Raw genomic sequence first — 23,341 nt, forward strand, 5'->3', positions numbered from 1 at the left:
CTCAGATTACGAGTCACACACCTTAACACGCTTGGCCATGCGAGGCCTCGGGGAAAAGACTGTACTACGAAAGATAAGCTAATTAAGGTCATAATTGAGGTGTGGAACCGCGATCAAAAATTATTTAAGATTGCAGACAACTCGTGGACTCGATGCCAAAGCGGATTAATGATCTGAAAAATAAGGACGGTCATATCATGTAGAAATTTGTGAGTAATTTTTGGATTCTCAGAAATAAGATGCAAAAAATTGAAAAAATCGCAATTTTCCGTCTTGTTACAATTAATTAGCACAAGGGTGTATCATGTATGTCAGTAATATACCACTGTCGGACCTAAAGGTTTTGCATCACAATTTGCTGACGATGTAGCGGTCTGGAAAAGTGTCCCCCACTCCTCCAATAGCAGCAACGAACCTCCAACCAGTCCTGGATAGTTTAGAAGAATACTGCCAGAAATATAGAATAAAAATAAATATTCTGAAAAACCAAGTAATACCATTCACCAGATTAAATAAACTGAAAAAAGATCCACCAAAGTTATACATGAATGGATCAATTTTACAGACTGTTACTATGGTTCAATTTTTAGGATTAACTTACGATATCATATTAACGTGGATACAACATACTAACAATATCCTGACTAGAATCTGGAAAAAAAAGCAAGTTGTGCAAGAAGTCTGTCAGGTAAAATCAAGGTACATCACCTGATAATGTAATAAAATTTACAAAACATACATTAGACATATAATAGAATACGCATGTCCAGCCTGGATAGACATAATACAAAATTCAATCTTAACTTCAGCTTATAAAGTACCCGCAATACTTCATTCACATTTATGCACAAGTATGCAAACACAGAGACAATATCTATAAGACTCTTGCATAATGCACTAAATTATTTTTTTTAAAATTTGGCATAAAATGATTTATTATGTGATCTCGACAGATACCACGTACGTGATGAACAACATAGTCCTAAGTACCTCTCCTATGAATATATATTTAAGAAATATAAATCAAGCTGGCCACCATGCACTAGACGCCTAGAACTGGTATAATAAGAGGTCTGTTGCACCTGATCCTCCTAAGTATCTAAAATCCAACATACCCACAAAGAAGAAGCGAATTAGGGACGGCTATTATAGAAATCTGTAGTTGTCTTGCGCAAGATTCTGATATTGTAGGTATAGGTGTTTGTGGATAATAGTATTTCGCTTTTTCATTTCTGAAGATTGAGACAGTGAAACTTTACACTGAAATAAAATCAGATTAATCTTCGTGAAATAAAGTGAAATTCTGAGAGCTTTTGGAAATTCTCAGTGTGTTGAAATTAGAAGTGATGGTTATATCCATTCTAGGTATGTATATATGTGTATATATGTTTTAATTAATACTCGTATGGTAGACAGAACATGGTTGCATTTTAAAGATTTCAAAAACAAAATTGTACAAATGTGTTTCTGAGCTGTATGTTCTGAGCTCTGAACACTAAAATTAGGGTTTTATCTATACGATATGGAAAGCACAGGTAGTTCGTTATATAGATTTTCGCTTAATGAATAAAGCAATTTATCTTTGTTTTTATGACCGTATAATTTATTTATTTTATGCTCGTGAAAAAGTACTTCAAGAAAAACGTTTTGTTTGCCAGATGTACTGTGTTTAAAAACAAATCGTTCAATGCACAGTGTTACTTGAAGTACGAGGCTCCAAAGGTTTTGTGTGTGTTCTTCAAACCATAGCGTTATATCAGTATTCCTTCCTGATGGTTAGGACGATCGCTTCATAACCTACAAGTCGAGGAATCGAAACCTGGTGTCGAAAATGCTCGCTCTTTCATTCGTGGGAACGTTTTAAGGTTGTCGGTAAGTCATACTATTTGTTGGTAAACAGCACCCAAGAGTTCATTTGCCTTTGATTGGCAGTTCAAAATTAGGAGTAGCGGCAGATAGACCCTACTAGTTTTGCCACAAAGAGATAATACGAGGGGCTTAAGTCCGCCTGAAATGCCGATGAAAAAAAACCAAATTCGTGTGTGAATTTCTAGATCCTGGGAATATATATTGTCAACGAAAGAGCTTTATCCCACATTATCAATTTGTATTTCCGTATCATCAAACCTTGGGTTACTAAAGTAATGAACGTTATTCCGAAAGCTAGAGACTAAATAATCGTTTTACCATCCTTTTATAATAAAGCATTTTATTAAAAAAAAAAAAATACACGGACTGACGTCATAAAACAAAAAGTACTTTATTTAGAAGTTACAGTTCTGGGACCCCTTCAAAGTACTCTCCTCCCCAACGCACACACTTATCCCAACGGTGTTTCCACTTGTTGAAACAGTTCTGGTACGCTTCTTTTGTAATGTCCTCCAACTCCTTCGTCGCATTTGCCTTAATCTCGGGAATCGTCTCAAATCTTCTTCTTTTCAAGGGTCTTTTGAGTTCGGGAACAAGAAAAAATCGCAAGGAGCAAGGTCAGGTGAGTAGGGGGGTGGGGAAGAACAGTGATCGAGTGTTTGGCCAAAAACTCACGAGTTCTGAGGGCTGAAGCGTTGTCGTGATGGAAAACCAGTCGCCACTCCTCCACATTTCTGGCCTTTTGCGACGGATGGCGTCCCTCAGACGTTTCAGAACTTCAATGTAGTAAGTCTGGTTCACTGTGGAGCCTTCGGGGAGGTACTCGTGGTGAACAACACCCTTAGCATCGAAGAAAACTGTCAGCATCACCTTGACCTTGGATTGAACTTGGCGAGCTTTTTTGAGTCTGGGGGATGTTTCACCCATCCATTGGGACGATTGGACCTTCGTTTCAATGTCATAACCATAAACCCATGATTCACCACCTGTTATGATCCTTGACAAAAAGTTTTCATCTTTTTCTGAACGATCAAGCAGTTCCTGACAAACTTGGACGCGATGGGCTTTTTGTTCGTCCGTCATCAGGCGTGGCACAAATTTCGTAGCAACGCGGTGCATCTTCAATTTTTCGGTCAAAATCTCGTAACAAGATCCAACTGATATCCCACACTCGTCAGCAAGCTCCCTGACAGTCAGACGTCGATTTGCCCGCACCAGGGTGTTGATTTTGTCGATTTGCGGGTCGTCAGTTGACGTGGAAGGACGTCCAGGATGCTCATCATCTTCAATGGACTGTCGACCATCCTTAAAACGTTCATGCCACTTGAAACATGCCGTACGATTCATAGCAACATCACCGTAAGCCGTGTTAAGCATAGCAAAAGTTACAGTCGCAGATTTTCCAAGTTTAACACAAAATTTCACAGCAAGTCATTGCTCCTTCAGGTCATTCATTCTGAAATCCGCCAAACGAAAAAATCGCACTTCACTTAAAACCGCGTAGCTAATTCACAAATGAAGATATCTGCAATCGGGAAATGGCGTCGTAATCAGCTGATTGTGCGAACCTAGCGACACCAAGCGGATTCCCCTGGAACCAACTGGAGCCGCGCAATTCAAACAGTCCGCGTATTTTTTGAACAGACCTCGTACTCATCGCTACTAACCTAAAATGCAACGGGTATTTCGATAACAACTGACGCTAGAATAATTTCTGCAGTAGACCTGGAAACCACTAAACAAAATCGAAACCCCTCATATATGATAGGAGTGTACTGTTGCACCCTGAGAACCCCCTAGTATTTGCGGTGTCATGTAGAAGTAGTGACTCAGTAAATAGATTAGGCATCAATGTCATTTTTTTTTTCAATAAAATTCACGTTTTGCTGAATAAGAGAAATTAACAACTAAATACATACACAGTTAAGCTGCTGATTAATAATAGATAATTAACTGCGACATTATTTCCCATGTTATTCAAACATCGAAAGTATTTTATGGTTGGGCTATACATAAAGAGTAAACAAAATAAAGCTTTCTGGCAGAAGACCAACCAACAATGCTTATCACATGATGACGTGGAGATCCACGAAGACGATATTTATATTATTGAAGCACAATACTGTATCCATGACAATATTTTTTGATCGAGGATTAAATTTAAAATCACGAACAAAAATGATACTGATTAATAGTTCACATAAGCGCGTGAAATATTCTGTCGTTTTAAATATCTCAAAATTAGTTAAACGGACAAATAATTAGCTATGGACCAATGGCCGGTTAAATTACTTAACGATCAACCTAGTACGTCAACAAACTTTGCTCGGATAATAATGCCTGAGGCACAAATTTTGTTACAACATGGTTATAAATTAGGAAGACTTATTGGAGAGGGATCGTACAGTAAAGTGAGGTAAACTTAAAAAAGGAAAATACATCGAGTTTGTGGAGTTAAGACAGAGAGGCGAAATTATAATGATTTGCGTAACATATAAACTCCAATTCTAAAATTTTAGATTTGTATGAATAATACTATAATTATTTCAGGTAAAAATAATTTCGTGTTAAAAATAAACATCGATATAGAAAATCACGAAGCACCAACAGGCGTATTATTCATTAAACCATAGAAGATGTGAATATTTGCAATTTTTTTTAACCAAATAGTGATTTCAATTAATGATATTTTTATCTTTTGAATTTATAAAAATGTTAGAACGATTCATTTACAATTACTCTCAAATGTTTCTTGGAAGAGTTTTAGCGAATTTATAGCACAACAATAATTACCAAAGAGAATTGAGATTTTTAGTAAGATGTACATGATCGTAAATTTAAAAACCACAACATATTCTTATAACAGAATTGCTTTATTTATTTTTTAAACCATCGCCAGGCATGTCCAGGTGGTCGTGGGTCTGAATCCCCGTCACACCAAACATGTTCTCCTTTTCAGCCGTGGGGGCCTTATAATGTGACTTCATCCCATTATTCTTTGTTCGCCACTAATTCTAAGAACACCACCACTGTCACACAAACACAAGATTCTCCTAACTACAGAATTCCAACTCTGTTCATCGAAGGAGTAAATAACACAACACGCATTCCACAGATTGTCAAACAACTGAGGGCCTAGGTTTAAAGACATCAAACGTCTTCCTAATGGAAGAATCATGCTTAAACGTTCCGAACCGCAATAGTTTGCAAATATTTTGGCCAACTGGCCCAAGGATGCCTTTGGGGTTCAAGCCACTATCACTACACCAAAAACCAACACACCAAAACTAACAGTCATAATCAGAGGTGTCGATTTCGACATCGAAGATCATGAAATCACTGACGAACTAATAACTCAAGGCTTTGACATTGCATCATCAAACAGAATTATCTCATTCAGAACGAAACAAAAAACGCCACTGATCAAGGTAACCGTCAACAAAAAAGACGATCAGGACAAATTATTAAAAAAACTGTTGCTTTTTATTTTTCAAAAGACACACGACCGAACCGGAAAAACACACCAAAAACCCATTATCCAATGGTACAAATGTCAACGGTTCGGACACACAAAAACTAATTATATGGCCAAGGACAGATGTGTTAGATGTGGCGGATCTCACGAGGTCGCTCAGTGTCATAACGAACGTAACCAAGTGAGATGCGCTAACTGTCAGGGCCCCACGCAGCCAGTTACAAAGGCTGCCCCAAATACGCAACAGATTCCTTTTCAAAACCACGAACAATAATCAAACCCACGGCACCCACATCACCAAACAACCTTTACTACCAACTCCAACTGACTCGCAAATCAAACACACTCAACCTCAACCAACACGTACTTACGCGGACGTAACACGCCCGAAAACAACACAAGCATTCAACCCCACAGATTTCACCACAAACTTGCTAGCAATGCTGATAGAATTGAGTGATCTCCCCTCATTCGAATCGAGGCACGAGTCACTCAAGGCTGTTTGCAGCCTTGCAAGTTATTATTTTAACCTTCCTCACCTCAAACCACATCATCTTTCACTCAAAATTCATGCAAGGGAAATAAAACAACACATTAAAATCTTACACATCAACTGCCAAGGAAATCTCAAAGACAAAAAAATAGAAATATACAACATAAACAAACATATAAACGCCAACATAATCATCGTTTCAGAAACACTTTAAATAGAGAAACAAAACACCACAATCCCCGGATTCATTACACACAGCATACCTCACTCAGAAAACAACAGGTATAATAGCTTACTTTAGTACGAAAATATCGCATTTAATCTCGATAGAAGATTCCTTTAAATCTAACATCAATGAAACCATTTTTTGTAATATACACGGCTAACTATTCCGATTCTAGCCATATATTGCTCATCAACCAAAGATATCGACATTAACTTCCTTCAAAAATGTGTTAATCGTAAACCCAAACCAATTATTATTGGAGATGTTAATTCACCACACACAGAATTAAGGGGTAACAGAGACACACGCAGAGGATCGTGCATAAAATTTTTATCTCTAGCAATAAAATGCACCTAATTAATGACCATACACCTACACACTTCTCAGCCGCTAACGGCTCATACGATGTACTCGATTTCATCATCGCACCCAAGTCCATGGTCAACAGAATATCTAACTTTAAAGTGCATGATGAAATCACCAGTGACCACTTCCCCATGTCATGTATGATTCACCCGCGCCACCCTGCTGTGGCGTACGTGACTCCTTCCGCATACACCTACACTGAAACCGACTGGCTCACTTTTAATGCCTCTCTAGACTCGTACCTACCCCATCAAATCGAACATGTAAATAACAAAACAGAACTAGACAACTATGTTGATCAAATTACAGAAGCCATAAAGAAAGCCATAAAAAACACAATTCCTAAATCAAAGAGAAAACAATCACTTATTCAATGGACTCTTAACACCAGAAATTCACGCACTAATAATCAAACGCAGACAATTAAGACGAACACACTACGTCACACGCGATCCACACACTAAAACAGAAATCAATAGAACAAATACAAAAATAAAACAAGAAATTAAAAAAGTCAGAGAAAACAATTGGCATAACTTCTGTAAAAACTTAGAAAAAACCAAGAACAATCCAAAAGAATTCTGGAAAAAATTCAAGAGTATTGCTTCAGACAAAAACACAAATCACATGCTACAACATATCACACACAACAATAAAATCGCAAGGACGGACGAAGAGAAAGCTGACTTGTTAGCTGACTATTACAAATCCTTTTTCAGCGATTTAAACTCGACACACAACACCAACACCATGTCAACAACTTCATAAATACAAACCAAGCTACATTCTCACCAGGATTCCCCAGCGAGACACTAAAAGCATACTCAAGTTCAATCAATAGAAAAATAACCATAACCGAACTAAAAATTAATATCAAAAACTTTAAGAACACTTCCTCGGACATGACCAAATACCAAATATTATTCTGAAAAAAAGTTCCACTCTCCTACTACACCTCACAAACATCATGAACATTTCACTAGCGACCGGGTATTACCCTGACACGTGGAAAAAAGCCATCATAACAACGATCCCCAAGAAACAAACTAATAGAACAAATCCAGATAATTTCTGCCCCATCAGTCTGTTAAGCTGCCTTGGCAAACTGATGGGGAGAATTATCTCCAACAGTCTTCTCCATTTTTGCGAATCAAACATCCTTCCAGAATCTCAAAATGCCTCCAGAAAAAATAGACAAACAACAGATCACCTCACACGACTCACCGAATCAATCTACAAAGCTTACAACAACAATCAAGTAACCATCGGGTATTCCTAGATGTAAAAGCATTCGACAGCGTTTGGCACAACGCCATCATATACAAACTAAATCACCTACAAATAAATCCCATGATAGTCAAATGGATTTCAAATTTCTTAACCAATAGAACAGCACAAGTAAAAGTCAATAAAACCATATCCAAATTATTTAATATAACGGCATGAGTGCCCCAAGGATCAGTCCTCTCTCCACTTCTATACATAATTTTCGTCAGTGACATACCTTTTCCAAATCTAACATACACACACATTGCAATGCATGAGACGACATCGCAATCTGGAGCACCTCCAGAAACCCAGTAATGGCCATGTCTCGCATACAAGAATCACTAAACAACGTATCAACATGGAGCAACAAGTGGAGGGTCGTGTTAAATCCAACAAAAACACAAGCAATCACCTTCTATAGAAAACTAAAGAAGCAAAGAAAAAATCTAGAAAAAATAAAACTATCACTTGGAAACACAACCATTAACATGAGCAAAAACATCACATTCCTTGGCGTCACTTACTTTTGACACAAAACTAACATGGAAAAAACACAAACAATATACACTCATCAATCAGAAAAAGGATTTCATATCTGAAGACTATAACTGGTAAACAATCGAAATGCGCACCAAACACCATTATACAAATATACAAGGCTTACATCCGTCCACTAATAGAGTACGGATGTCAAGTAACATACAATATGTCAAACAACACACTCCAGAAAATCCAAGTGCAACAAAACAGAATATTAAAATCCGCATTCAGCCTACCATCATTTACGCCAACAAATTATTTACACCAAATTAGTAATTTACCAACTATAAGAGATAGAATAACAGAACTTTCTCTCAAATATTATCTAAAAGCAAGTTGTTCCTCACCTGGTACTTGGTCTGTTTCAGTCTTCAGTTTTTGACTCAATGAAGCTCAGCCTTCTGATATTTTTTTTTTTATTTAAGGAATGGAGTGTGTAGTTCCCCTGACTCACTATTTCCTTTACAATAGGTTTTATCTGTTAAATTTCTCTCTTAAATACCTTGTCCCTTTAGGCTCAGCTTATGCCAGTCTTCACTGTATTTTGAGCAACCAGTAGAATCTCTTTCAATCCTCTGTTCCTTTCTTGTGATGCTGCCATCTTCTCAAGGATCTATCTTGTTGACTGGATTGTGTCAATGCTATGTTTGGCATTCCACTACTTCAACCAGGTCTGGATCTCTATCTCTGGTCCTTTTTATCTTTGTCTGCAGTTTGAGTTTTCAGGCATCATTAAGTGTACACAACTTCATTTTGAGGTTCATCCAGTTTATTTTTGCCATGAAATGTCTCATTTTCTAGGTATGTCATCTTCTGTGCCTACTGGATGGTTTAATCAACTCTTTGCATTGTATATTTTTCTCTGGATAGAGATGCCAACATTCTCATGTTTCATCACATCAGATGCACCAATTGTCTCATTCTCTGGCTTCATTATTTTGATGACCTTTGGGTGAGATCCTTCAGACTGGAACGTAGGTTACATCTAAAATCTTCATCTCCAGTTACCTCTATCTCTAGTTACAATTTGCCAGTTTACTTTGTCTTTTAATGGTAACTGCTTCTTTTACTTCCTTACCCATTCATAATGTAATGAAGTTTGCTTTTCTGGACCAACTCATTGGTAGGTGGGGTGTACTTAATCTCCTATATCTCTTTCAAGACAAGGGTAACATGAAGTAGTGTGTGTGTGTGTGTGTGTTTCATTCTCCATTCCAGACTGTATCTTTTATGGACTAGCATGTAAATAGCCAGTACCAGGGGTTTGTGCCTACTTCCTTTGCTTGTGCATGCTGGCTTTTAAAATTATGTTTTGCAGTTGCACGTTCCCACTTTCCCAGTGGGATTCCTTTCACTTTTATCAGTGGATTATGGAGAGATCCTTATTGCTACCATTTCTAAGGTGTAAGGGATGTTGACTTGAAAGAGTTCCTCACTGGTTGTGCAAGGCTCAATATATATATAACACAATGAAGTGAGAAGCTGTGCAGGAGTGTTCATGTCATTGTAGTGTAGGTCACTGCCTCTTACCTCTGACTTAAAGGGATAGGTGCATTGCACTTACTATGTAACCACCAAGTTAATCATGAGATTAATCATACTATAACTTTTGATGATGGAAGAGTATTTTAATTAAATTTTACAGTGTATGGGTAAATGTGACAAGGTATCTATAACAGAAAATATTAGTTTTATTTAAGCACAGGTACACCACCAGTTTTCCAGCACCTTCGGTTCCAAAACCTTGTAGGATTATCCATTTTGCTGGATCATCAGAGGTCATGTAATAATAATTCAACAAATATACCTCTGACCCATCATGTCTAAAGCACCATGAACTGCAAGAAACTTAAATAAAACAAATATTAAATGTGAATTAAATTATTAATGAAATACATTAGTACAGACATAACTGATACAGGTTTATTAGCACAGTATAAATGGAAAAGCTTTATTAGTTACTGTGCTTAAAAAAAGGTAGCAGTAGTACTGCTTCTAAAGTGGCAAATTTTTATAACTTTACTGGAATTGTGGAGCTAATAACAAAAACCTGTTTCATTATGGATTTGTGATGTTGCAGGGGAACACCTGGAGTACTTGAAGTTGAAGCCACAGAATTATCAGATATAGGCATACTGCTCTGACACACATTCTTCTTGGCTATATTTTTAAACATTTCATCCAAGTAAAGTTGTTTTATGTGCTTTGATCTTTCCCTGTGTAATTTTTCATACAGCAAATGAAGAGCCATTAGCTTTTGTTCTGCCACAAAGGTACATTGTTCCAGCTTACTGATTAATTCATCCATCAACTCAATAGTAAATCTTTAAGCTACCACTACCACCATTTACCTACCATACCTACATTTCAGTGAGAAACTCAAATGCATAGCCAAGAAATTCAATATAGAAGTCCGATGGAAATCTTGTAATACTTTTAAGGTCCATTCTGGTATTTAAAAAAAAAAGCAAACAAATGGTGATCTACCAAAGAGAATCTCAAAAACATCATCATGTTCCTGAAACGACACGTACGTTGGAGAAATGGAAAGAAAACTCGTGACAAGAACAAAAAAAACAGAAAAATAGTACAAGACTCATGAAAACAAAATTCAGCCATTGCAGAGCACACCATGTCAACTGGACACAGAATAAAGTGGGAGAAAAATAGAATAATTGACACAGACAAATTCTAGAAGACAAGAAAAATCAAAATCATTTTATATTAGCACTATTAAACCTTCACCAAAGAGAAATTCCAGATTAGCGGTGTCACCTGTGGCCACCATTGGTTGAATCTACAGGAAATCTCTCCTCCAATCAAAAACAGTGATAGTCCAACCAATCATAACATGTTCTCCACAATCCACCAGGACACTATAATAGACCCACAACACCTTGCACGCTAACCTGAAGATGAAGGTTGGAAGATTTTTGAAATGGCATCTTCTACACTTGTCTCCACAACAGGCATGTGCCATCCATTCTACAAAGTTGCATCATGAATACTCTTCCTAACAATCTATCAAAGAAAGATCATTTATTCTTTTGGTGCACTGATAAGTACACCAGTCAATGTTTTTTTTCTTTAAGCAGACTTTTAACAGGGCTGTTTTAACTGTCTATTCTATTGCCATATAATTAAACATTTAGCAGTAGTGTTTTAAAATTGACTTGTTTCTTGCATCAGTTGGATGATATCTTTGCATTGTAAGTTGGGTTTTAGGTTAGGGTTATGGATTGTTTTAAATATATACAAGTTTGTAATTCTTTCTGAAACTTCGTAACTTAAGTGGCATGGTGAGTTACACACATAGATGGGAGCTATGGCAATTATTAACCATTTATCTCCATCCATGTATTTACCTATGCTAGATGTCATCTCCATCAGCACACTTACACCAATTATGATTATGGAAAAAACATTTCTTGGATGGTAAAAGGATTAAAATCCTTACCAATGAAAAGCATAGTGAAGGTTGTAATTAAAACAGATTTTGTGTGTGAACAGGTAAATTACACGTGTAAACTTAAGGATGAATGTAATAGCAATAAGCTTATTGTATATTTTTCTTTAAACTATATTAATACTTGGTATTTTGACTTAAAAGTCATTTAATCTTTTATGGATATTTATTTTATATTTTCAAGGTGTTTTAAATTCATCCAAATTGAAATTGTTTGCTGATTTATAATAACTGTCATTAATTTTATATTCATTGTTCTGTTGTAGAGACTGTACTGGAAAATAAGATGCATCCTCCAGAAGGTGAGGAGGACTTAAAACCTCCCAAAAGGTGATACAGCAAAACCTCCAAAACCTGAGGCTACAGGTAAAGCAGATATGATTTGTTCAGTGCAAATTTTACATATCTTTGTGATTATATTTATATTAATTTATTTGTTTTTTTTTTATATTTCTGTATGAACATAGGTATTGCAAAATAAATTTGTGTGGTATAAGCTCAGGTGATTTTACAGTTAATGCTTTGTCATGATCCACATCTTTCCTGAGTTTCAAGTAATGTCAGTACAGTTTTGAATTAATTACAGTTTGTTTTATAAACACACAAATCTGTACTTGTTGTATCTTTTTTATATTGTATTTATTAGTTTTTAGCATAAAATCTGGCAGTTTTTTCTGTTTTATGCACCCTCATATCTTTTGGACAATTACAAACCAAATTGGCCTTGAATGTGATCTTTTTTACTGAGACTAACAAGTCATGATCTCTTTGTGCAATAAGTTCAATTTTCTCAGTTTTCTAGTTTCAGCTGTTGTTAGTTTGTTGATATCCTCGTAATCATAGGATAAGATATTTAATTGTTTATACTGACTGGTCATTTAAATATCTGCTTGGTGCCAACTTTAAATTCATTAAGTAAACATTCTGTAAAAGGTTTTCTTCAATGTAACATCTTGTTACATTGTGAATGTTATATACCACTGCTTTTGTGTCTCTTTCTAATATTTTTCAGTCTCTTATGATATAAGTTCAACCTTACTGATTCTGTATGATTACACTACATAACACACATTTTGTTCCTGGATAGTGTGTAATTTCTTAATTGCTTATGTTGTAAAAGTACAGAAATTATTACCTTCAAACTTTGCTTTTGTGACCTGGATAATGAAATTTAGAAATTAACCTATCTGTTAAAAAAAAATGGGCAAATTTGCACATTTTCACTTACATAAGGTCTGAATAAAACAACATATGAATTAAGATTTACGTGTATTTATACTAAAGTTACACAAAAATATTTAGAAGTGAGTAGTTTTTCAAGATTTGCGACTGTAATGTAAATCTCTTTCGCATATCAGCCCCCAAATAGTCTCCTGTCATGTTTTTATTATACACTTCCACATCACAAAAGCAAAGTTTTGAAGAGAAAAATGGGTCTTTTCCATTTTACTTTAACCATAAGTAATTGGGAAATAACACTTTCTGCTCAGGAACAAGAAAAAGTAAATGTTTTATTACATAGTGTTATTTGGCATGGTGTTTTTGATAGAAGTGATTATAATGTGTTCTTTTTCTGTCTAAAACTTCTTGTTTGTATTAAATGCAAAAACTGATAAAATAAAATGAGTTAATTTTATTTAGATAATTGTGCTTTTTATTTTTTATGATTTACTGTATTTCACTTTGGTTTTGCATTGTTTACCTCTCCACATAGGCTCAGTCTCTTTTGACTTACCAGTGACCTTTTTCTATTTAGATTTTACATATTTGATAATACTGAGTTTTGGTATAGTGTGAATATCTTCATGACATTTGACAGTCATTCAGAAAACATTACAAATGTTTACATTTTGAAAAATTACTTTTCAGTGAAGTAGTTTTAATAAACTAAAGATTTTTCCTTGAGTGTATTAAATGTTTTGAATAATCTATGTATAGTGATTTTCATGTTAAAATACTTTTCAACTCAAATTTCATTTATGTGATCTCTAAAACCTCCTAAATACGCTTGAAATATTTGTTTTCAGTGAAACTATATTTTATTTTCTCTTCCTCAATTATGTAGTGTTAATCTGTTTGACTGATCTTATCACCAAACAAAAATTGAAATAAATTACCCTCCTTTTCTTTCTACAATGACTTCAAATGTATCATGAAACTATTCATTGATCCTAAATAGCTTTAAACTTGTAATGGTATAAATATATTTATAATTAAAATTTATTATTTTATTTCCCTTTTGATTACCCTTTGAATCGTGTCTAACTACTATTTGTACCATTATAAGTTGTAAATCACTTGAAATGTGCAGCTGATGCTATGTTATTGAATTTCATTACCTCCAAGCTATTTGCTTACTTGCCTTGTAAAATATTTATCATTATTGCTTAATTACCTATTTTTAACTAACTTAGAGAGACCTCTATTTTTACATTTCAGTTACTTTTATAATAATAATAAAAAGTAGACATAAAGCAAACTTTTTTTTTCTTGGCTATTGATGACTATTAACTTTACTCTTTAAACTAATGGTAGTAATTCATTAAATAATTATTTAATTAAGCAATGCAACAAAGAACATAGACTAATGACAAGCAAACAATTTCCTCTAACAATAACAATTTTTGTGGCTATCTAACTATTTGACAGGAGCTATCAGAAATGCATCCAAGCTAACCATTGATTCCCATGGGAACCAGAGTTGAATTAGAAGTGAAATTGATTATTCTGTCTTCAGAACACGTTATACAACACATCATAATTAAATGCAAGTGAACTAATAACAAATCCTCTTTCAGGATGTGACAGTTTGGTGTAGCAAGAGGGATCTTGGTTTCTACTTCAGTTCTGTAACTAAATGAAATTGAAGGCTATTAAAATTATGGATTGTCTGTGTAATGACTATTTTGTAGTGAATAATTTATTTAATATCATAATTTTTGAAGGGTGAAGGATAAAGTGTGAAAGATGATGTGCTAAGAAAAAGTCTAGTTTCACATTAGAGGATTTTCTCCAATATTGCCTTGGAGAATTAACACTTGTAAACTACTAAAGTATGGATTATCAGCCAAAATTCTGTTATGCTAATTGGTTTAACATAAATGAAAAGTAGTTTAATAAAATAAACCTGTTATGCTCAGTAAAGGATACCCAGAGCAAAAGGTTAAGGGATAATGCAATTTTTCATATATCCTATTATAAGAATAATTTATTGTTTAATCATATTTCTCAGTGGTTAAAGTAGTTATTGTTATAACAGCTGTTTTGTCAGGATTGCAGAATGTTTGTGCATGTGTACAGTTTGTGCTGAAGGATTTGATTTGTTGGGACCTGAAGATTTTACTGTGGAACTATCATCTGTCTTTCTCCACCTTGAATCTGAGTATATTGGCAGTGTTGCAGCTGTGAAATATGTGAAGTTGGTTTTCATTTACTGAGTGTTATGTCATTGGAACATGACGAATTTCAAAGCCAGTTCTATTTAACTGCCAAGTCAGTATACACTTGAAACAAACAGAAACTTGTGTACATTATTTTTTATGGTGGCATTACATTTGCCGAGATGGGTGTTATTTTTATTTACTACTTAATAGGTCGAACTACATGACTATTTGTCTTTGACTGTTAAAACAAGGTTTGGTTCAATTAGACACTCTTATACACAGCTTTCAGAAGGTTTGGTGTCTGTACACAAAGATTTTAGACATTCTTCTAACCTTTGCTTTATGAATACAATGTCACAATACTAGAACATAACTGCTTGGCATTATGTAGGTCATGTTTAACTTGAATTACCTTCTGTTTGCATGCATAATCTACTCATGATGTTTCATGAGACTTTTATTTTTATCATATTATAGCTAATAATTATGCATTAATCTGAATTCTTTTAACCCTTAATAATATAGGAGGGATTTTTTTGGATCTAGTTGTCAGGTTTTTCTTATAGCCACTTCTATTTTTGTTTAAATGATTCTCTTGTTTTATATTATCCTTGATTAACTATCCTTAAACAATGTTTAGTGATACTGAATTCAAGAAAATTAGATGCTCTACATTTAGTATTTCATTTACAAAATTGAAAGTAGTGTCATCCATCTATTATTAGGTTAAATGTGAAAAATATTACTTATCTACATATAACTTTTGGTGCTTTTGTATTTTTAAGTATCTTGGTTATAGTTGTGAGATTTTGAAGTGTTTTGGTCTTGTATTAGCGAGTTAAACTTTTTCTACTATCAGAAATTGCTGATGGTCCAGAGTCCTCTAAGAGTAAAACTGTGAAGAAAGGACTGAGTGAATTAGAAAAGTATTGGCAGGCAGTTAAGGATAATCCAGCAGACTTTACTGGATGGACTTACTTGCTACAGTTTGTCGAACAAGAGGTAGGAAGTATCTGGATTTAAAACTGTTTTTTACCTTTTTTAAATTATTAGTGGAGGATTATTATTAAATTCCATTATACCATTGTTTGTTTTATTAATGTCTTAACCATGAGTAATAAATATTAATTAGGTTTAAGTATTATTCCCGATGATGTTGCATGTTTGTTTTATTGCAAACTTTGAACATTTAACTTGATTTATGCGAGTTCTTGTGTTTTGTCAGTAATGTTAATGAAGTAATTCATAATTCTAATAGATGCCATTCAAATTTTCTCTCAAGTAATCTTTGTGTAATAGAAAAAAAGAGGATGCTTAGACATTCATTTTCACAATAACCATTACAAGTTTCGTTTTCTTCTAGCACTATTGTTCCCAGATTTTATTGTAAATAAAGACCAAAAAAATTTGATAAAAATGTATTTCACTTTCTCATCACTATTTTCTAAGATGAGTGGAGACACCTTACAGCTGTTTCTCTGTCAATGAAACTACATCAGAGAAACACGTTTTTATCCGAGTTAACTGTAAGTGTGTTTTGAAACACAAATTTCTGAAATTTCCTTCAGAAAGAAATACTGTATTGTATCTAAAGAATTTGACGTTTTCAGAATGACTTGGTGGCAGCTAGGGAGGCTTTTGACAGTTTCTTCAAATATTATCCATATTGTTATGGTTATTGGAAAAAGTATGCAGATATGGAAAAAAAATGGAATACTGCAGAAAAAGCTGAAGAAGTAAGTAACATCTTTGTACAACATTTTATGCTGTGTAGCTGAAACTTGAATATATTGTCATTTAAATAGGGTGCATTAATAAATTCATTTGTCATATTTAGTGTAACTTCAGGTATTACAGTTGGAAAGCTTATATAAAGACATACTTAGTCAATATTTTGTATTTTAAAGATTGTTTTTGATAAGTAAGTATTGGATAGCTTGTACAAGGCAGTTTGCTTGAATTTGCAGTAATTTTGTGCACATATTTGTAACCAAGTAGTTTAAATTAAGATCTTTTTAATGATTTGTTGTAGAAAAGACATATATGGATCACTGTTTAATATATCTTAGAATTGTAAGATTTAGATGATAATTTGATGCACTTTCTTTGGAGCTTGAGCAGTTTTTCTTATTTAAACTGACTTATTTAACATTTTCAGGTATTTGAGCAAGGATTGAAAGCTATTCCTCTTAGTGTTGATTTATGGATTCATTACCTCAACTTCTACAAAAATCAACATAAGAAAGATGAAGATTACTATACAAAAGTGAAAGTGTTAGTGTATTTTTTTTGTATTATGTATCACTGTATGATCTTTTTATCTGTTGTTGTCTTATTTTTTCCCTCAAATGACTTGTAATGTGATCAATGTTTGTCATAGTGTACTTGTAATGGTATTATAATAAAATGTGAACCTTGATAAAAGAAAGTCTGAAATATTGTACATTGAAAAAAAACAAAAAACATTTGTACTGAAAGATTAAATGTAGAACTAAAAAGATGGCTTTAACCCTCTCTGCTGAACTTAGTTTGGTTAATGCAGAATTGCTTGTCACTGATATGTTAGCATGACAAAAAATTATTTATCAGACATTATGTAATTAAATTTATAATTGTATTGCTATAATGGTAAATTGCCATGAACACAATGTATTCAACAAAATGACAAATATGATCCATTGGGATATTGAAAAAAAGGGGTTCAAAAAAAAAAAAGCACAGAATTTGACATGCTTGTATATGATGCTGTGCCCAAATTGGGATGAGGGGCACTTAACTTTGTCCAAGGTAGCTGCCAGAAAGTTACTCAAAAATGTTCCTGCCATTTCTGAGATGGATATTGGAAAGTTGTTCATTTTTGATAACTTGTGTACTGTTATAGTTTTATTTACTGTGAATGTGGAATTTGTTTTAAGACATACTTGTAATCCATAAATAAAATAATCTTAAAATAAATAATAATAAATATGTATTTTTTTTTGCAAGTGACTTCTATAGCTTTTAACATCATATATATACTAGTATGGAACTATAATGATGCAGATATTTTATATATTACTTAGATAAAATTTGCTGTCATAAAGAAAACTGTTTTAATATTTGATGATAGAATCTTCATTGTTGTAGTTTGTACCACACATTCCAAATGACAAATTTAATATCTTCATTAAAACCAAGTAATGTTATTTCCTTGCTTTTGAGCTTGTAAAGTCCCCAACATTGTTGTTGAATTATGTTATATATGACATGCAATTTCTTGTTAAGTTGCTCCAAACATGATGTATGTTTTTTGCAAGGCCTACCAAAGTTAATTTGATTCTTTTCTATAAAAAACACAAATATTCCCAAGAGTATTTTATTTTTGTTGCCTACTACCTTTCTGAAGGTTTTGTGACTTGTTTCTTTATGCAACAATTTTGGGCATGTACCATGATATGTTGATTCTTGCAAATTTCATGTTGTCTACATCAAAGTTAGCTAGCAATAATACAACTTGCAACATCAGTGAGCATTTTTTGGATTTGCTTGTCAGAATTAAGGGATTTTCATGTAGAATCACTGATGCCTTGTCTCATAAGCATTTGTCTTGTTGTACATACAACACTAAGCTGAGTAATGTTTGTGAATTTACCATTATCCGTGGGTTGTCTATTTTGGCCCTCTGCAGTTTTGTGTTTTGAATTTAACTTTGCACATTGTCCTAATTTTCCTTGCATCACATGAATGTTTCAAATTATCTTCATCTAGCTTGGATACTCTTAGGTTTACTGATAACAAAGTTCATGGAATCTCATGATAGTTCCAGCTAAGTTCACATTGCTGGAGTGAGTATCAACATTTCATTACTTTGTATTAATAGTTAGACACTGCAGATGTTCTACTGTTGTTTTCTAGTAAATTATGCACCTGTTCTTGTAGTGGGACATCTGGATCTACTATTTTGCAAGATTTGGATAGTTTACAACTAAACGTATAGTTGTATAAAATAATTGCCAATGTTTAAATGAACTAATCTTATGATTAATAATAATGACAATAAATAACACTTTACATATAAAATTTTGAAATTATTATTTTTGTCAAATGACTGAAATCACACTTAACATATCTATATTTGTATTATAATGATACACATCACTTTTCTATAATCTATAAATAAGAAGCCACATTGTCAAGAGTTTGTTGGTTATATTGTTAGTAATGTAATACAAAAATGTGAGGTGGTAGCCATTTTGAAAAAAAAATGGTTTTGATCCTTATCCAGAAATTATCAGTGGAGCAGTGTTTACCATAGAGCCAAATTTCATGCATTTAAGATGGAACTCTCAGTTCATCTGATTTAATGTACACTATGGGAGGCTGTGATATGTATGATTTGCTGTTCAGTACTGACTGAAACCTACTCTTAATATTTTTGGAGATCATGTAACAAGTATTTTACTTGAATGCAGGTCAGGGACTGATTAAACTAAAGTATTGTGTTCAGTTTTTAGTTTTGTTATGAAAAGTTACTTCTATTAGGCATAGTTTAAAAAAATTAACTAACTGAAGAAACTTACACGTATGACTGCTGTGATGCAGAAAAACAAAGGTTTTATGTTTGTTAAGGCTTGGATAGGTTAGTCACAAAGTATTTTGTATTACTAGTCTTAGAAGGTTGGTATAAAGGTAACTTTACTTTTAGATGTAATGAATACAAAACTTATGAAATAGTTTATCTGACGATATGCAAGTGTCGATAGTTTGAGTATTTTAATGCATTATAGTAAAGTATATATTAGTTTTTTGGTATTTGAGTATTTGGAAGCTGAGTGAATTAGTGAGATATGTTGTAAAAGTACAAATTTTTGATATTTTATGTATATGAAAGTAAAGTTAAATCTTGTGTGTTAGTTATTTCTAACATTTAGGTTGTGTATGAAAAATGAAATTCAATAACATTTATAATCCCAATTTATATTTTTGTATATTTTTACTTTTTCATTTAATAAATACCTCCACCTTTTCATTTTTAGTTGCAATAACCAAACAAACTATTTAGGCACTCTTGTTCATAACTCATGTGATGTTATTACACACTAAAATGTAAATTAGTATGGATTACACCGTTTATTTAGAGACTGAATACAAGCATGTAGTGCGTATAAGAGAATTCCAACTATACCTTGCTTGTTGTATGCTACCAAATATTTCTGTCAGTCTGTTTCAATTACAACATGCAAAACCTGCTTGAAACAACAAATGTTAGTGTATAAGGTCTAAACTGGTGAAGCATAATTCATTGGCTGGTAATTGATGTGATTTTAAATCTGAGTGAGACAGTAAATTTACTAACATCAAGTTATTTTGATGCATTCCCATACTAAATAAAATCTATATATAAATCCGTAATTTGATATCTTTGTTTTTAACTGGACATCTGTATTGAGCAAATAAAGAAGGATGTAGTAGCAATCATTATAGCCTCCTTATAATGCTACATTTTGTAATTACTAACTAAATGGTCATGCTTTGCAACTTTAAGTAGCACAAGTCATGAAACAATGTACTTGAGAATACTGAAGACTTGGCATAGTTTTTGGTGAAAGGTGTTCTGTGGCTAATTCATAATAAGATGAAGTTTTATGCTCTTTTAAGTTGTAGATAATGATTTTAAAGTAGTAGAGTTCTGTTTTGTAATCAAAGTGAGAAACGGCCTCCAACTTTGCATTTCTTTTTTATATAATGGCAAATAGTAAAAGTTTTAATCTTTTTGAAAGCTAATAATCTAATAGTTAATAATTTAATGATTAGTCTAATAATCAGTTCTTGTATTATTGTTAGGTAGGTTTAATCTTCTTTTAAAATAAAAATACATAAGCAGAGTATTGTTTTACCTACTATTAGCTCCATTTTTAATATTTAAGTAAAAGGTAATGGGCAAGATACCTCTTTGTAACCAACCAGTTGTAGCAAACTTAATGCTCTTCCTGGTTTAAATTCCTTTATAAGATCTTATTTTGTGTAATTTGTAATGTATGCATTAGTTCCTGATATTTATTTTTAACATAATGCCAAAAATACTAATAAATGACCAAGAAATATAGTTTTATAACACTTGTGGAAATTGGTCAAAATGGATCAGTATCATCATTCATTGTTTTTTGGCTAAGTTTATCAAGCAGTATGGTGAAATGAGTCTTGAAGTTAGTTTGTTTAAAAAAAAATGTTCTGGTAGGGCTGGTTGGAGAAAGAACTAGAAAATTGTTTGTTGTTAGGAATAAATCACAAGTGAAGTCAAAACTAGGAGCAGTCATTAAAAAAGGTTAATTTGACAGGAAAAGCTTTATTCATGATATGTAATAAATTTGTAAGTTGTGCATCTTAGTGTTGCTCTACAACTTTGACACATGAAAGTAGTACAGTAACACAGAGAATTGTCAAATGATTGACCAGACTAGGCTTATTTTTCGTGAATTTTAAGGTACTGATATTTATAGAACATTTGAAAGCGAAAGGACAAGAGAATATTTCCAGGGAAGCATAACCTAAGACGGATGCTTCAGTGACCACTGAGACTCAAAATATATTTCAATTTTTTTTTTCCTTTGCCAGTAATAGTTGTAGACCCTGAATTTGAACTGACAGTTAGTTTGGTAGAGTTCACTTAAATAGCAACAGACACAAGTGAGAAGTTTGATTTATTTGACAAACAAACTATCTTTTAAATTTCTAGGCTTTTTGAACGAGCTGTTGATTCGGCAGGACAGGAGTTTCGATCTGATCGATTGTGGGATTTATACATCAATTGGGAATTGGAGAATAAGCACCCAAGAGAAGTTACACAGCTGTATGATAATCTTCTGAACATTCCAACACAACTTTATGTTCATCATTTTGAAAAGTAAGTGAGAACCTAACTGTCCATGTTGTGAACAAGAACGGATGCTGATGCATTTATTGTTTCAACATAATATGTAATAATATTTCAAATACAGCTTTAACCCTCTCACTATGGTTAGAAGTACATGTCATGACATTTTAATCAAGCTATTGTTATCAATGCATATAAATAAACTTGGCATCAAAACATAGTTTAATAAATAAAATTTTAATATTACATAAGTTTTAATTTCAAAATAAAATCTCTTCTTCTATGTTTGCTACAGTTTTTGTTTTATACTTTTTTTAATCATCTTTATTCTAATTTTAACATAAGTTACTATTTATAGTACAAACATTACTAAATCCTAATCAGATTTTTCCAGGCTTCAACATTATTTATTTATAGGGAGATTAACTTGCAAAATCTCAACCATTGCCATGACAAATTATTACATTCTCTCTTTCACAAAATTATCAGTAATTATTTCTGTTTGCTGTTACAATTCATATTCCTTCTCAGGATTTTTTGTCATGCCACTGTCTTTCCTAGGTCGTACAAGATTTCCTGACACAACAGACTATTGAAACTGCCTCATGCAGTTCTGGGGAGTTTTACTCGCACATATTTGTGGTTCCTAAAAAGACTCATCTCAGTCAATATGTTCACTTCCCATACTTCGTTATGGAATCTTACCTTACTCTTTCATGAGTTTTCCTTCAGGTGTCTCTTTGAAGATAGATATTTCCAGTGCTTATCTGGGAATTTTCGTGTGTTCTTGTCCTTTTATTTGGTTTGTCTGTTATAGGGTGGTGTACCAGTTATGTGCCCTACTATTTGGGATAGCTTTGTCACTGCAAATCTTTGTCTTCATGCCTGGGGGGTTGCTCTTTCACTGGTACATGGATATTCCTTTTTCTTGCTCATACTGTCATCTTTGTCAACACTGGAAGTGGCTCAGTTGGTCTAGTTCATCAAATTTGAGAAGTCATTTCTTCATTCTATCCAGTACCTTGTTCATTTGGGCCCAACCTTTTCTCTGGTTTTGTTCTATAGAACTGGCCATTTGGAATGCCTTGTCTGCTCATTCACTTTCTACTTGAGGTTCTATCACATTAGGAGATGCAGTCTTTGACTTTTCTTGTATTTATCGATTGGGCTCATGTTGTCTCTTCAATGGGTTCTACACAATCAGTAGTACCTTGCTGAGGATTCTTCATTGCCACATTTACATCTGGTCACAGATGCATCCCTATATTGGGATCGATTACTGAGTGGCTTTGGGTCATTTGGTCTATAGAGGACCATTTTTTTTCATGTTAACGTCCTGAAACACCTTGCTGTTTGTTGGTCTATAGATTATTTTCTTCCTGTCTCCAGAGATTTTATCCA

The 23,341-nt window shown here is 33.5% G+C and overlaps 1 protein-coding gene across 1 annotated transcript in view; it reads left to right on the forward strand.

Annotated features, from left to right (window-relative positions):
- Positions 1–23,341, forward strand: part of LOC143230651 (pre-mRNA-processing factor 39-like) — a 61,410-nt gene that overhangs the window by 24,649 nt on the left and 13,420 nt on the right. Inside the window, 5 exon segments of the mRNA XM_076464533.1 lie at positions 11,971–12,070; positions 15,947–16,089; positions 16,698–16,823; positions 17,246–17,361; positions 21,803–21,970. Coding sequence (XP_076320648.1) covers positions 16,785–16,823; positions 17,246–17,361; positions 21,803–21,970 — 323 coding nt within the window. The 5' untranslated portion in view covers positions 11,971–12,070; positions 15,947–16,089; positions 16,698–16,784.

Source organism: Tachypleus tridentatus, chromosome 10 (genome assembly GCF_004210375.1).
Source record: "Tachypleus tridentatus isolate NWPU-2018 chromosome 10, ASM421037v1, whole genome shotgun sequence".
Lineage (NCBI taxonomy): Eukaryota > Metazoa > Arthropoda > Merostomata > Xiphosura > Limulidae > Tachypleus > Tachypleus tridentatus.